This window comes from Schistocerca piceifrons, chromosome 2 (assembly GCF_021461385.2).
Source record: "Schistocerca piceifrons isolate TAMUIC-IGC-003096 chromosome 2, iqSchPice1.1, whole genome shotgun sequence".
Classification (NCBI taxonomy): Eukaryota; Metazoa; Arthropoda; class Insecta; order Orthoptera; family Acrididae; genus Schistocerca; species Schistocerca piceifrons.
In genome coordinates this window covers 700,111,736-700,127,018 of record NC_060139.1, presented here as the reverse complement: position 1 = coordinate 700,127,018, position 15,283 = coordinate 700,111,736, and the positions used below count along the sequence as shown (strand labels likewise).

The following is a 15,283-nucleotide window of genomic DNA, read 5'->3' as shown; positions in this document are numbered from 1 at the left end:
TCGGCAATTTGGGAAGGTAGCAGCTCAGGCAACAACGCCTCTCTGGGCTGGCTTGTACCAGCATAGAAGGGAAAAGATGCTGCAAAGGCTGGGGGCCCATGGAAGATTTCTCCCTCGTGTAAGCAAAAATCTTAAGTACTAACATCTTTAGTAATGAACTGCTTGTAGGTGGAGAAAGCAAGGCAAATGGTATGTGTATTCCATTAAAACCACTGTTCTTTTATTTCACTAAAATGAAACACATTTGTGACAAAAATGCAGATTTCCTAGGAGTCGCTAGACAAATTTAAAATACCTTTACTGATTTCATAAATAACCTCAGAACAAAGTAGGCCTCTTGAAAGGAGTGTGCAAGGCAAGAAAGGGTTGTGTAAATCAACACTATGGATGATCAACAATAAAATGTTGGTTCTACTATGTTCATTATTGTTAGTTATTAGCCACTGTGTTATGTCTATTATTTTACAGGTATTGTGTGATTTTTATGTGGTGAAATACACGAGTACATAGCGTACAAACCGCCAGCGACTACTGCAATTTTCATCTTCTTATCGTCTATAGTTTCTAATGTGTAAATTATTTTCAAAGTTCCAAAATGTACTAGAATAAATAAAAGTCTACAAAACGCCTCACTGTACAATGTACTTGTGGTCACACAGTCGCAATTCCTGAAATCCACTGCCCATGGCCTCTGGCCTGCCAAGGAGCGCCACAGTCTTGGGTTCTTGGATAAACCACAAAAATCTTCCACATTATGCCACACACAAACAGACCCAGACTGTAGGTAGATCGGTGAAACTAGATCCGATGGGCAGGGCTTACACATTAGCGGGAAATGATGGGCGTCAGATTGGCAGCCCCAATCCATTAGAGACACCCAAAGAAATGGCCTGCAGTTTTGGCCTGTCATGGAACTCCACTTGTGTGGCCAGCTATTCACAAGTCACAGACACGATGTTGATGAAATTAGACCAATGAGATTTTTCCAAATTTTTTTTTTTTTCACCCTGACAATTCCCCAGGTTCCCAGGACACGTTTGAAATTCCTTGATATTCCCTTACTTCCAGAACTTGTGACAACCCTGACACTCTTTGAAAATGTGATTTGTTTTCTTCTAACACCTACAGTTTTTATGTAGCTTCTAAAGTTAACAATTTTCAAATTTCCCACATAATATGTACTACAATAGATTGTAAGGAGATCCAGCATGATCAATGTGAAAAAGATTGTGTACTTCTAAACAACCCAAAAAGTATCAAATGCATCACAGTCATCTGAGTATTCATTTGAAGTGAAATTTGTGTGTCAAAATTGCCAGGTAATTTCAAATCAATCTAACAATGGTGACTTCATCAAGAGGATCATGTGTTTTGTTACATCTGCGGATCTCTGACTCAAAAGCAGGAGAGAGAACATAACCTCATTTGTCAAAAAAGCATACTGTCTTATTTCGGTATGAGATTAGGAGAGTAGGACAAAACTTTTGCGTCAAATAGTGTTTGTCATACATACACTGCAGGTTTGAGGAAATTGATACAAGGCAAGCAGAAATGTTTATCACTCGGGATTCCAACGGTTGTAGTGCTTCAGGATATTTCTAAACATCCCTACACAACATAGGAAAGTAAGTTGAATAAGGATAAATGTAGTGGGGAAGGGAAACTGTGTTTTCCTTTCTTGTATGCAGTGAATGTGGAGCAGTGGTGGAACCGGAAAGAAGGGGACCAGTAAAAATGGTATTACAACTGCTGGTCGTCCGAGAGTCATTTGTGCCATGGTGCAGCAAGTACCTGAACCTGAATGCCATGGAATAAACGATGCACGAACAAGGGCGTAATGAACAATTGAAGAGTGGTAGTTGTTTCCTACAGTACTCACATACGGACATTTTGAATGTACTCAAGAGAGTGGTATTACCATAGCAATTGTTAGTTGTGTTGCAAAAAGTAATAGTAAAAATATTGGGCAAAATATACCCCTGTTTCTGAGAAGTGTGGCTATTTATTTAGTAGCGCAGTAGAGAGAACTTGCGGGAGGATTCCAGGAATCTTCACCTCAGTTGGATCGACACGGAGGTGGCACGAAAGGATCTGGACCACCAAAAAACTACCGTATTTACTTGGATCTAAGCCGCACTCAAATCTAAGCCGCACCTGAAAAATGAGACTCGAAATCAAGAGAAAAAAAATTTCCCAAATCTAAACCGCACCTGAAATTTGAGACTCGAAATCCAAGGGGAGAGAAAAGTTGTAGGCCGCACCTCCAAATCGAAACAAAGTTGGTCCATTGTAATATGAGAGAGAATTTAGGTCGAATGAATAATGATACAGCTACAGTAGTTTGATTCGGGTCATAAGCTTAGCAGTTAAGCTTTACCAGGTAGCCATTGCTATGCGTCAGGTGCTCCGTCTGTATTTATACGGATACCCTTCCCTTTTCACGTGGTTCGTCTGGTTTGAATTGATTGCTTATTTTTCTTTGATCCTTTAACTGCCGTTCTCTTTGTTATAGGTGTTTACATCACTCTAAGCTGAAAATGAATTACTGTACTGTGTCATGCATTGTTTGTCGCATTTTGATAATGAGTGTTTGCGACCTGTTGCCGCTCGCGGCATAGCTTGCTTTTGTGTGTGTTACCGCCGCACGGAATTTATTTTTTTTTTTTAAAGAGAGAGGAATCATCTCATTAGCGAAACAATGGCAAGAGACTGCTATTTGTTGTTACTTACACTGCTGCTTTCTTTGATAATGATCAACAAGAACCAAATAATAGACTGCGCATGATAGAAGATGTTCTGAACGAGAGTTTAGCAAAAATTTTTCTCCGTTTGAAAATCTTTGCAGACGCCTCTAGTACATAACATTCAGTACAGAAATTAGAGTCATCATAGATTTAAAAATCTAGTCAATTGCTGTGCTTCATTTCTGACTGTATCACTATTAGGCATAAGAAAAATACGATTATAAACATGACATATGTATATTCTTCCGCGTTTGCTATTGTGTCACTCTAGTTTCGTAGTTTATTAGGCAGACAGGATTTAAATGAGATAGCACCAAACACGAAAGAATACATGGCAAAATGTTTATATTCGTGTTATTCTCATGGTGGAGAGGGTACTGCACGTGATTCACAATTCATAAAAGTTCTTATTAGCAACCATCTCTTCTCACAGGTAGGAAAAAATTCAGAACGCAGAGTTGGCCATATTGACAAACATCCCAGTCTTGCCAGTCGGATTTTCATAGTACATTGAAATGCTACTAGAATTCGAAGATGAACGATACGGAATTTGTATTTACTTTGTTGGATGATGTGTGAAAATGCAGTGGTCGAAACTCGAGGCGGAGAAAAAAAGCCCGTCTTCCACCCTTTTTCTAAATTTATTTACTGACACAGAGGTTTTGGCGCCAGTATTTATCTTTGTGCCTGCAAAGCATGCCTGTGTAGTGCTACGTATATTCGACGGCAGAAGTTTGTTGTGGCGGCACGTACCAACATTTTTCAGAACTTCTGCTTACTTTGCACTCGATTATAAGTCGCAGGCGGTTTTTTGGATTACAAAAACCGAAAAAAAGTGCGGCTTAGATTCAAGTAAATACGGTACTCTGAGAAGAGAGGATAAAGGTAATACTACTTTCATCTGGCAGTCTATTGGGGTCAGCAAAATACTGCCCTGTTATATCAGCCAGGGACGCAACTTCCCACTAGTGCTGGTATAAGACCTACCACAAATCTTATAAAAGAAACAGCAACAGGGAAAGAAGTAAAAATACACCCCACAGTACGGAGAGAAAAAGAAAACCATGTAGATTGCTATTTTTGTATGGTGAAATTTGGCAGGCATAATAAGAACAGTCTGAAAAAAATTGTTTATCCAAACCCAATATCAGCCATAGGATCCATACCACATGGTTCTAACAATCATGTGCCTGAACTGCCCATTACTTTAGAATACTCATCATCATCATCATCAAGCGAAACTTCATTTCCTAATTATGACTCCACACCCACAAAAGGACAACCAGAGCATTTGAGATATATGGCTTGCTAAGAGACCTGGGTCTCTTGAAAGAAGCAGCACAAGCTTTGGGGTCACAAAGGAAAAACATTTGTTTACCTCGGGCACAACATTCTACTGGTTTCATTACAGAAGGCTCTTGTTTATTGTAAGAACATTGAAGTGTGTTATCAAGATATGGAGTTACATAAAACATGAATGAATGGAGGCTGCTCCTAGATTCTAAAAAAAGAAGTCCCAAGGCCGTACTTCTACATATGTAGACTCAGTGCCAGCAGCATATTCTGTGCACTTAAACCTATGAAAATATGGAGATGCTGCTGAAGGTATTAAAGTATTCAAAACATCGATGGTTTGTATGTGGAGGAATGCTGATGGGACAACAGTTAGGCTTTGCGATGTTTCATTGTTTCCTGTGCCTCTGGCATAGTCATGCTCCTGAATTGCACTGAGTAGAATAGAATGGCGTACCAGAACAACAATGAATCCTGGGGAGAAAAATGTGAAAATGTGTGAAGATAATCTCTGGTGAAATGAGAGAAAATCATCCTGTTGCCTCTTCATATTAAACTGGGAGACATGAAACAGTTTGCATTGCCAAAAGATGGTGATTGTTTTAAGTATATAAGTTCCAAATTTTCTTTTCTGCCCGAGCATAAACTTAAAGACGGAATATTTGTGGGATTGAACAGCAGAAGTTTGTTGAAAAGTGAAGTATTTGAAAATGTAATAACACAAGAAGAATGACTGGCTTAGAGAGGATTTAAGAATGTGGTTGGCAATTTCTTAGAAAACATATTTCAAAGCCACGATGGAAAATATGTTGACAGTACTGAAAAATTTACAAATTTACAATGCAATGAGAGCCTCAAAATCCATCCCCCCACCCTTCATGAGCTCTCTTGACTACTTCCCTGACAATCTTCTAAATGTTGGCAAAGGACGTGGAGGAAGGGCTCATCAGTACATGAAAGAAATAAAATCACATTATCAAGGCAGGTGGGATGAAGGGATGATGGCTGACTAATGTTGGTCTCTAAAAGGAGATACAGTGTAGAAGAAAGTCTTGAAGACGAAATTTCAGTATGAAGAGGAAACAGTACTGAAACAGTGCAGTATCTCTGTAAGACTTGGAATATGTTAAACTTAAATTGTTGTTATATTTGTGAACAAATGAATGCTGTTTGATTTTGTTTATTGCATACATTTGTAAACAGTTTAGAGGTTACTAGTATAGCTATAAATACCATCATTAATACATTAAAAAGTCTTACTACTGTATAAATATGACAATACTTCATAGCTCTCATGCATTTTTCTCACACATGATTGCCAAAATCTGACTTCAGGTTCTTTAACAGAGGCCTCCTATTAATAAAAATCAACCTTCAGGATTAAAAGCCTTGAACAAAAATTTAATTTTTTAGTCCTGTGTTATTGCTCCCAACTTCAGATTGTTAGGGCAAGGGCATTTTATGAAATAAACCAGAGTTTGGGTGGCATTAGTGCGCTCAATGGCATTTATAATTGAGCGAGCGTGATCAGTTCAAATTAAGATTCAACAAAGATGAAGTTTGTGTTTATTTGTTGAAATAATAGTATGATTCTGGTTTCAGTTGGTCATATTTTTTATGTTTGACGTGCTCCTGGGGTGTCTTGTGGCAACACAAGGTCTGGCATCATCCAAAGTATTTCCTTGGACTCTGCACCACCATACACCATGCCACGGAGCCCCTCCTAGTGAAGTTCCGTGGTTTGGGCTTCCCAACAATAAATAATCAGCACATCTTTGATACATAGTTCAAGAAATGATACCATCTGCACAGAGTGTCTGTACAATGCTATAGGATTGTGAAGCCCAATGTAATACTGTTAATGAGTTATTCTGTGGATATAAATCCAGTTAATGTTAGGTATTAGTGCTTTCATTTCGTAGTCAGAGTTTTCTGGTATTTACGGATGTCTTGTCAAACTTGTGCCAGGGGTCAAACTTCAATAAATTTAAAGCAAGGCGGGACCCCTCACAAGACGATGTGCAAGCTGATGCACAAACAGTAGGAAAACAACTTTTTAAAGTACAGTGGATGAAAGTCGTAGCAATATATGCACTACTGATGATTGGAATGTCTAATATGAATTGAAATTTTTATAGTGCAAACATATAGAAAGGTCACGCACAGAATTGAGAAGGGCCATCTGCCACCGCCACCACCACCCCGCCCCATGAACCATGGACCTTGCCGTTGGTGGGGAGGCTTGCGTGCCTCAGCGATGCAGATGGCTGTACCGTAGGTGCAACCACAACAGAGGGGTATCTGTTGAGAGGCCAGACAAATGTGTGGTTCCTGAAGAGGGGCAGCAGCCTTTTCAGTAGTTACAGGGGCAACAGTCTGGATGATTGACTAATCTGGCCTTGTAACACTAACCAAATAGGCCTTGCTGTGCTGGTACTGCAAACGGCTGAAAGCAAGGGGAAACTACAGCCGTAATTTTTCCCAATGGCATGCAGGTTTACTGTATGATTAAATGATGATGGCGTCCTCTTGGGTAAAATATTCCGGAGGTAAAATAGTCCCCCATTCAGATCTCCGGGCATGGACTACTCAAGAGGACGTCATTATCAGGAGAAAGAAAACTGGCGTTCTACAGATCGGAGCGTGGAATGTCAGATACCTTAATTGGGCAGGTAGATTAGAAAATTTAAAAAGGGAAATGGATAGGTTAAAGTTAGATATAGTGGGAATTAGTGAAGTTCAGTGGAAGGAGGAACAAGACTTTTGGTCAGGTGAATACAGGGATATAAATACACAATCAAATAGGGGTAATGCAGGAGTAGGTTTAAATATGAATAAAAAAATAGGAGTGCGAGTAAACTACTACAAACAGCATAGTGAATGCATTAAAGTGGCCAAGATAGACGCGAAGCCCATGCCTACTACAGTAGTACAAGTTTATATGCCAACTAGCTCTGCAGATGATGAAGAGATTGATGAAATGTACGATTAGATAAAAGAAATTATTCAGGTAGTGAAGGGAGACGAAAATTTAATAGTCATGGGTGACTGGAATTCGACAGTAGGAGAAGGAAGAGAAGGAAACGTAGTAGGTGAATATGGATTGGGGCTAAGAAATGAAAGAGGAAGCCGCCTGGAAGAATTTCGCACAGAGCATAACTTAATCATAGCAAATTGGTTCAAGAATCGTGAAAGAAGGTTGTATACATGGAAGAACCCTGGAGATACTAGAAGGTTTCAGACAGATTATGTAATGGTAAGACAGAGATTTAGGAACCAGGTTTTAAATTGTAAGACATTTCCAGGGGCAGATGTGGATTCTGACCACAATCTATTGGTTATGATCTGTAGATTAAAACTGAAGAATCTGCAAAAAGGTGGGAATTTAAGCAGATGGGACCTGGATAAATTGACTAAACCAGAGGTTGTACAGAGTTTCAGGGAGAGCATAAGGGAACAATTGACAGGAATGGGGAAAAGAAATACAATAGAAGAAAAATGGGTAGCTTTGAGGGTTGAAGCAGTGAAGGCAGCAGAGGATCAAGTAGGTAAAAAGACAAGGGCTGGTAGAAATCCTTGGGTAACAGAAGAAATATTGAATTTCATTGATGAAAGGAGAAAATATAAAAATGCAATAAATGAAGCAGGCAAAAAGGAATACAAACGTCTGAAAAATGAGATCGACAGGAAGTGCAAAATGGCTAAGCAGGGACGGCTAGAGGGCAAATGTAAGGATGTAGAGGCTTATCTCACTAGAGGTAAGATAGATACAGCCTACAGGAAAATTAAAGAGACCTTTGGAGAAAAGACAACCACTTGCATGAATGTCTAGAGCTCAGGTGGAAACCCAGTTCTAAGCAAAGAAGGGAAAGCAGAAAGGTGGAAAGAGTATATAGAGGGTCTATACAAGGGCGATGTACTAGAGGACAATATTATGGAAATGGAAGAGGATGTAGATGAAGATGAAATGGGAGATATGATACTGCGTGAAGGGTTTGACAGAACACTGAAAGACCTGAGTCGAAACAAGGCCCCGGGAATAGACAACATTCCATTAGAACTACTGACAGCCTTGGGAGAGCCAGTCCTAACAAAACTCTACCATCTGGTGAGCAAGATGTGTGAGACCGGCGATATACCATCAGACTTCAAGAAGAATATAATAATTCCAATCCCAAAGAAAGCAGGTGTTGACAGATGTGAAAATTACCAAACTATCAGTTTTATAAGTCACAGTTGCAAAATACGTACGTGAATTATTTACAGACGAATGGAAAAACTGGTAGAAGCGGACGTCGGGGAAGATCAGTTTGGAATCCGTAGAAATGTTGTAACACGTGAGGCAATACTGACCTTGCGACTCACCTTAGAAGAAAGATTAAGGAAAAGCAAACCCACGTTTCTAGCATTTGTAGACTTAGAGAAAGCTTTTGACAATGTTGACTGGAATACTCTCTTTCAAATTCTAAAGGTGGCAGGGGTAAAATACAGGGAGCGAAAGGCTATTTACAATTTGTACAGAAACCAGATGGCAGTTATAAGAGTCGAGGGGCATGAAAGAGAAGCAGTGGTTGGGAAGGGAGTGAGACAGGGTTGTAGCCTATCCCCGATGTTATTCAATCTGTATATTGAGCAAGCAGTAAAGGAAACAAAAGAAAAATTCGGAGTAGGTATTAAAATCCATGGAGGAAAAATAAAAACTTTGAGGTTCGCCGATGACATTGTAATTCTGTCAAAGACAGCAAAGAACTTGGAAGAGCAGTTGAACGGAATGGGCAGTGTCTTGAAAGGAGGATATAAGATGAACATCAACAAAAGCAAAATGAGGATAATGGAATGTAGTCGAATTAAGTTGGGTGATGCTGAGGGAATTAGATTAGGAAATGAGACACTTAAAGTAGTAAAGGAGTTTTGCTATTTGGGGAGCAAAATAACTGATGTTGGTCGAAGTAGAGAGGATATAAAATGTAGACTTGCAATGGCAAGAATTGCGTTTCTGAAGAAGAGGAATTTGTTAACATCGAGTATAGATTTAAGTGTCAAGAAGTTGTTTCTGAAAGTATTTGTATGGAGTGTAGCCATGTATGGAAGTGAAACGTGGACGATAAATAGTTTGGACAAGAAGAGAATAGAAGCTTTCGAAATGTTGTGCTACAGAATAATGCTGAAGATTAGATGGGTAGATCACATAACTAATGAGGAGGTACTGAATAGGATTGGGGAGAAGAGGAGTTTGTGGAACAACTTGACTAGAAGAGGGGATCGGTTGGTAGGACATGTCCTGAGGCATCAAGGGATCACCAATTTAGTATTGGAGGGCAGCGTGGAGGGTAAAAATCGTAGAGGGAGACCAAGAGATGAATACACTAAGCAGATTCAGAAGAATGTAGGTTGCAGTAAGTACTGGGAGATGAAGAAGCTTGCACATGATAGATTAGCATGGAGAGCTGCATCAAACCAGTCTTGGGACTGAAGACCAGAACAAGAACAACAACAACAACAACAACAACAACAACAACAACAACAACATCTGCAGTGGCTTTGGGAGTAGTTGTTAAAGTCTGAAAGAAGGGCAGAAATTGTTTCTGCCATGGGTTCAGAGCATGAAGGTGTCATTAATAGAGTTAACAAGGCCTCGCGGTATTGAGTGGATAATTATCATTTTCAATGTAGCCCATAAACAAATTACAGTAGGATGGTTCCATGACCATGCCTACTGTAGTTCCACTGATTTGTTTGTGGATTTAGTCTTCAAAGAAGAAATAATTATGGGTCACAATGTGGTGGGCCAGTAGGTTTAAGAAATATGATCAGGAAGCGCTAAAAAAAATTAGTATCCAATGGTAGCAAAGCAACAGGATAGGGAACTGTTAATGTACAGTAATGTAACCTTCACAGTCATGTAATGATTCTTGTGGTAATGAGACAGAAACAGTGTGAAGGCAGCGGAAGTAGTAATTAAAGCTTTGGACTTAAAAAGTGAGATTGCATGGGGTTGGCTGAAGATGCTGCTTGGCGAACTCAGAGGATCTTATTGTGAAAGTATTGTAACAGTCACAATAAACAGACCAGTGGAAATGAGTTTGTAGTGCCTACAAAGGACAATAAAAGGAGGTTGTAAAGTGTTGCCAGTGTAAGGAGCAGTGGCAGTTTTGCCTTTGGAGCACATTCGCAAATAAGCCTCTCACAGAATGCAACCTCATGTATGCAACTGGTAAGTATTATGCCCTAAGAAACTGTTAAAAATCTGCTTCTATCTTTCCTAGCACATAGCTCCACAACATGCAGCCAGAAGAACTTATGAGATTGCTCGGGCTGACCAGGGTAGAAACAATGGAAGAGAAACCTTGGGTAGCAAGCCTAAGTCGCACTCCTCGGCTTCGCTCTGACAGTGGAGTGATAGGGCGGTGTTTATCTGAGTACAGAATGCAAATGATTGAATTTATGGTCACACAAACAGTCAACAACAATCAATCAGGGGCTATTTGGCAAATGTTAGGTAATCCTCTATTAGTATTTTAACTCATTTCACAGAATTATACTAAAAAAAGGGGACAATAAGCCTATAAAAACAAAAAACTATCAACAAATTTCACATTCAAACAGGAATAAAAAGTAGTACTGTCATAGCAGAAGATGTATCCAATGTAGTAACATGTAACATAAAGTAAGATTTTAATTTGTAAATTCAGTAACCTACTTTGACGCTAAGAGCATTCAAAATATTAAAAACAATTCCTTGTTCAATTAATTTTTAGTGAAGAAACATATAAAAACTGAATTAGGAGTTATCTACAGACAGTAAGGCTTTGTAATGATGTGCCACTACCAATTTTCTTTAATTCATAATTGAAAACCACATGCAAACAACATTTTTAGAAAAATGGAAAATCTGGATAAATGTCTGCACAATATCTGTGACAGCTGCTGAGATTGAGACAAGCTCCCCAACTTTAAAGGGTATCATGACATTTTTAACAAAGAACAATGCCTGGAACTATGTTTAATGCAATTGCCATGCTTTGCATAGGAAAGGACATGATAAAAAACCGAATTTCAATGAAAATGTTACCGACTCATTTGCTTCAGATGCTATTTATGTTGTCTGAGGCCTGTTTATTAATTATTTTCATTTAAACAAATGATTTGGAATTCACTTACAAAGCCCCCAGTTGTATTAGCCAGGAGCTACCAATGAAGAAGAGGGATATGTATTCAGGTGACAGGTTTTGGGATGGACCTATGGAGGTTGGTTTGTTGAATTAGGGGAGAGGACCAAACAGTGAGGCCATTGGTCCCATTGGATTAGGGGAGGATGGGGAAGGAAGTCGGCCACGCCCCTTCAAAGGAACCATCCTGGCATTTGCCTGGAGAGATTTAGGGAAATCACAGAAAACCTAAATCGGGATGGCCGGACGTGGATTTGAACCATCATTCTCCCAAATGCGAGTCCAGTGTGTTAACCACTGCTCTACCTTGCTCGGTACCTATGTAGGTCATATTCGGTTTTTGGGATGGAACTGTATTTTTAAGGGTTGTAGATAGTACTGTCACAAAGTTATAACTGTTTGAGACATTGTTCTATTCAGTTTTTGGTATGCTGCGTTCAGTGGGGTAACAATGGGGTAGGTGTCTAAGATATGTTTCCATTACAGGGAAGCAAGTAAAAAGGAATAAGCAAAAATTTTCGTTTAATGTGTCACTGACTACAAAATCACTAAAGTACGCGCACAAACTCTGATTAGGGGAGGAAAATGGCCATGTCCTTTTCAAACAAACGATTCATCTTGAACAACTTATGGAATTTAGGGAAAACTAAAATCTGGACTGATGGCAGTTTGAAGCCCAATCCACCAGAACTCAGTGGAGTGAGTAAAGGAAGGAAGGTCCTTTATTAGCCCAGCAAGGTTGAAACTAAGTTTGGAGATAAAAACGAAGCTTTTGAGAGAACTGAGAATTCTGCAGAACTCAGTTTTTCAGAAGATAGGTTGACAACAGTGTTGGAAGCCTGAAGGGGGTGTTCAGGAAAAGTATTTTTTATTTGAAGTGAAAAGTTTCTGGAAAAGTAGAAGCCAGATTAGGTTATCAAGGCAGGGCCTCCAAACTATAACAGATTGTTGAGGAGTTGGATGGGAGTAATATATTCTTTGCTCAGTCGTTAAATGATTGAGGTTATTTTTTCAGATGCTAGCGGGAATAAAAGCCCCCCCCCCCCCCCCCACACACACACACACACACACACACACACACACACACACACCTCTCCTTTCTAGCTGTCAGAGGCCGACACTGTCTCGTAACTGGCATACACAACATTACTGCATCAGGATAAAAAGATTTTGGAAAAGGAGTAGAGGAAAGTTATTTACAGTCATAGTTCAGTGTGTGATTGCAAAGAACCATAATTGTGAGGGTTAGGGATTGATGGAATAGGAAAAGCTGAAATCATTTATACAAGGTAGGCAGAGGTACCAATTGTAATAGATAGTCCACAAAGCTGACCAACAGCCGCCAAAAAGCAAAAGCTCTTGTTACTGAGAAATGTAATGAAGTGACATTGAATGATATCGAGAAGTTTCATGAACAAGCCTCACTGGATTGAATTCTTTAGTGCAATGAAGTATTTATTCTGGAGTTGGCACTTCAATCATTTCATTAACATTTAATGAAGAAAGTCCTTTATTAACTTTGGAACAAAATAAAATGAAAAGAGAGAGAGAATATAAGCAAGGAGATAGTGATTGACAACAGCCCAACTAATCTGCGAATCTTAAATTTATTGTTATTGAGCTTTTAGTGTGGAGTAAGATGTACCTGTTGTCCAAATGTACAATTTGTTTAACACAGCATGTTTTAGAACAATGTGATTCCATTATCAAGTGTTAAAATTAATACATCGTTGGACACTGTCAAAAATAATTAGCAAGCAGCAAGAATGCAGTGTCAAACATGAGATGAGGATAAAATATATTTGACAGTGCATTCTTGCTGCTTGCTTATTATTTTTTGACTGTGCTTAGTGGTATATTAATTTAAGAACTTGATAATGTTATGATGTTGTCCCAAAACATTGTGTTATATAAATCAAATTTTTGGACAATTGGTGTGTCTTAGCTGTCCACTGGCATTGTGTTACAGCTGTACTATAATTTCACAACACATCAGTGCACTTTGACTGAAATTTAAATGCAGTACTTTGTGAAGATAATTGCAGTATCTTGATAAATATTTCAATTAAAGAATAATGTATGAAGCCAGTACGTTCTATAGTACCTTTCGTGACTGCAGAACTCGAAGTCTTTGATTGAAAATGGCTATCTCATCCCTTGTTGGTAGAGCATCCTCTACTTTAATCTCTGTAGCTTCTCCAAGACTTGAACACAGTTCTGCCTCCTAAATGAAAAAGTTTTACAGCAAAGTGACATTTTCTATAATATTCAATTATGTGTGAAGTTTAATGTCTAAAATTACAAGAAAATATTCAAAATTTGGGAACACTGAAGCAAAAATCAAACACTCATTACTGAAATGCATTGCATCAGAATGTAAGCTGTGTTAATTGTTACACTCTAGAGAATAAAGAGACTCTGTCACCTGCTTTGAAATCTCCAATATTTCTTTCATGAGTGCACACTTCTTCTCTTGAAGTTTTCTTGTTTCACACTCTACCTTAGTAAGAGCCTCACATAAAGGCAGCGTATCATATAATGCAGGATAAAAATGAACTTCAAGTTCCTGCAGAAATTAAAATAATATGATTTGATGCTTGCTAAACTTACATAGTATCAAAATTTGAAGTTTGTGTACATGTCTGATGAGTGAGAAACTGATGAGCAGCATTATTAATAAAGACCACTTTTCTTTTTAAAAAAATCAGGCAAATGCTAACAATCATCATTTCTTAACTATTTACAGTTACAAGACAATACTCTTAACACAAATGTTGAAAATTCTACATATAATATCACAGTTAATACAAAATTAACTACTATCTATGGATGAAAACTACTTTAAATTATTTATAACTTCTTACTGTACTTTGTACATAAAATACATATGTAACACTTAGAAGCCAGCCCAAATACTAAACTGAAGAGTATCAAGGGCAGAATGTATGTTTTTTACTTATACATGAGTTACATTGGCAACACTACCATCAGTTCTATTTTTTGATGGGCTGGTCGACAAATCACGAGTTTCGTTGGCTTACAAGTTAATGAAATGTTCTCTCACATCTTAATGTTAAACGATAGGAATGCTGATCTCTAATCAGTGGTAAGTTTGGAGAGAGAACTTTGAATTTAAATTTTATTAGTGTATAATAAATACGCAGTCAGAATTCTGCCGTAGTATCAATGAAAGGCATTTATTGTTGATTCATTATATGCCTGTAAGATCCAAGAACAAGACAGGAAAAAATATGGAAATGGAAAGGACGAATCAGAGTCGATCCAGCAGCAGAGCAGGAATCCTGCAGGGCTCAATTTCGGGTCCACTTCTCTTCCTTGTGTATGAGAATGACCTTTCACTTAACATTCAAAAAGCAAAATTGGTACTTTTTGCAGACAATACTAGTGTTATCATAATTCCCTTCAGATAGAGAGCAACTTGGTAAATGATATTTTCCAAAGAATTATGAAGTGGTTCTCCAAAAAATGGACTCTCCCTAAATTTTGAAAAAAAAAGAAAAGAAAAGAAAAATGTACTACACTCAGTACAACAAATGTTCCAAATTTTTGGGTGTGCATAGTAATGAAAACTTGAACTGGAAGAAACGTTACAAGGTTCTCAAACAATTAAGTTCAGCTACTTTTGCTCTTCGTGCAATTACTGATCTTGGAAACAAACATATTAATCTCCTGGCACATGTTGCATATTTGCACTCATTTATGTTGTACCAAACAAATTTCTGGGGTAGCTCATCACTTGGAAAGAAAGCACTCACTGCACAAAAGCAAGCAGTAAGAATAATATGTGGTGTTCATCCACAGACCTCGCGTCCTCTTCACGGAGCTAGGCAATTTTAACTGCACCGTTGCAATACATACATCTGCTAATGAAATTACTAATAAATAATCCATCCCAATTTGAGAGGAACAGTGACGTCCATACCTATAACACTAGAGGGAAAAATGACATTTATTGCCCTTTGTAAAGCTGTCAGTGGCTAAGAAGAGAGTTCAACATGCAGGAACAAAAATACACACACACACACACACACACACACACACACACACACACACACA

General features: G+C 38.5%; 1 protein-coding gene across 2 annotated transcripts in view; it reads right to left on the bottom strand.

Annotated features, from left to right (window-relative positions):
* Nucleotides 1-15,283, bottom strand: part of LOC124777267 (protein regulator of cytokinesis 1-like) — a 251,101-nt gene that overhangs the window by 159,524 nt on the left and 76,294 nt on the right. For both annotated transcript variants that reach the window (XM_047252597.1, XM_047252598.1), the window contains exons 4-5: nucleotides 13,632-13,772; nucleotides 13,311-13,430 (exon numbers count right to left, since the gene is read on the bottom strand). In XM_047252597.1, the coding sequence (XP_047108553.1) occupies nucleotides 13,311-13,430; nucleotides 13,632-13,772 (261 nt within the window). The remainder of the gene's footprint in view (nucleotides 1-13,310; nucleotides 13,431-13,631; nucleotides 13,773-15,283) is intronic.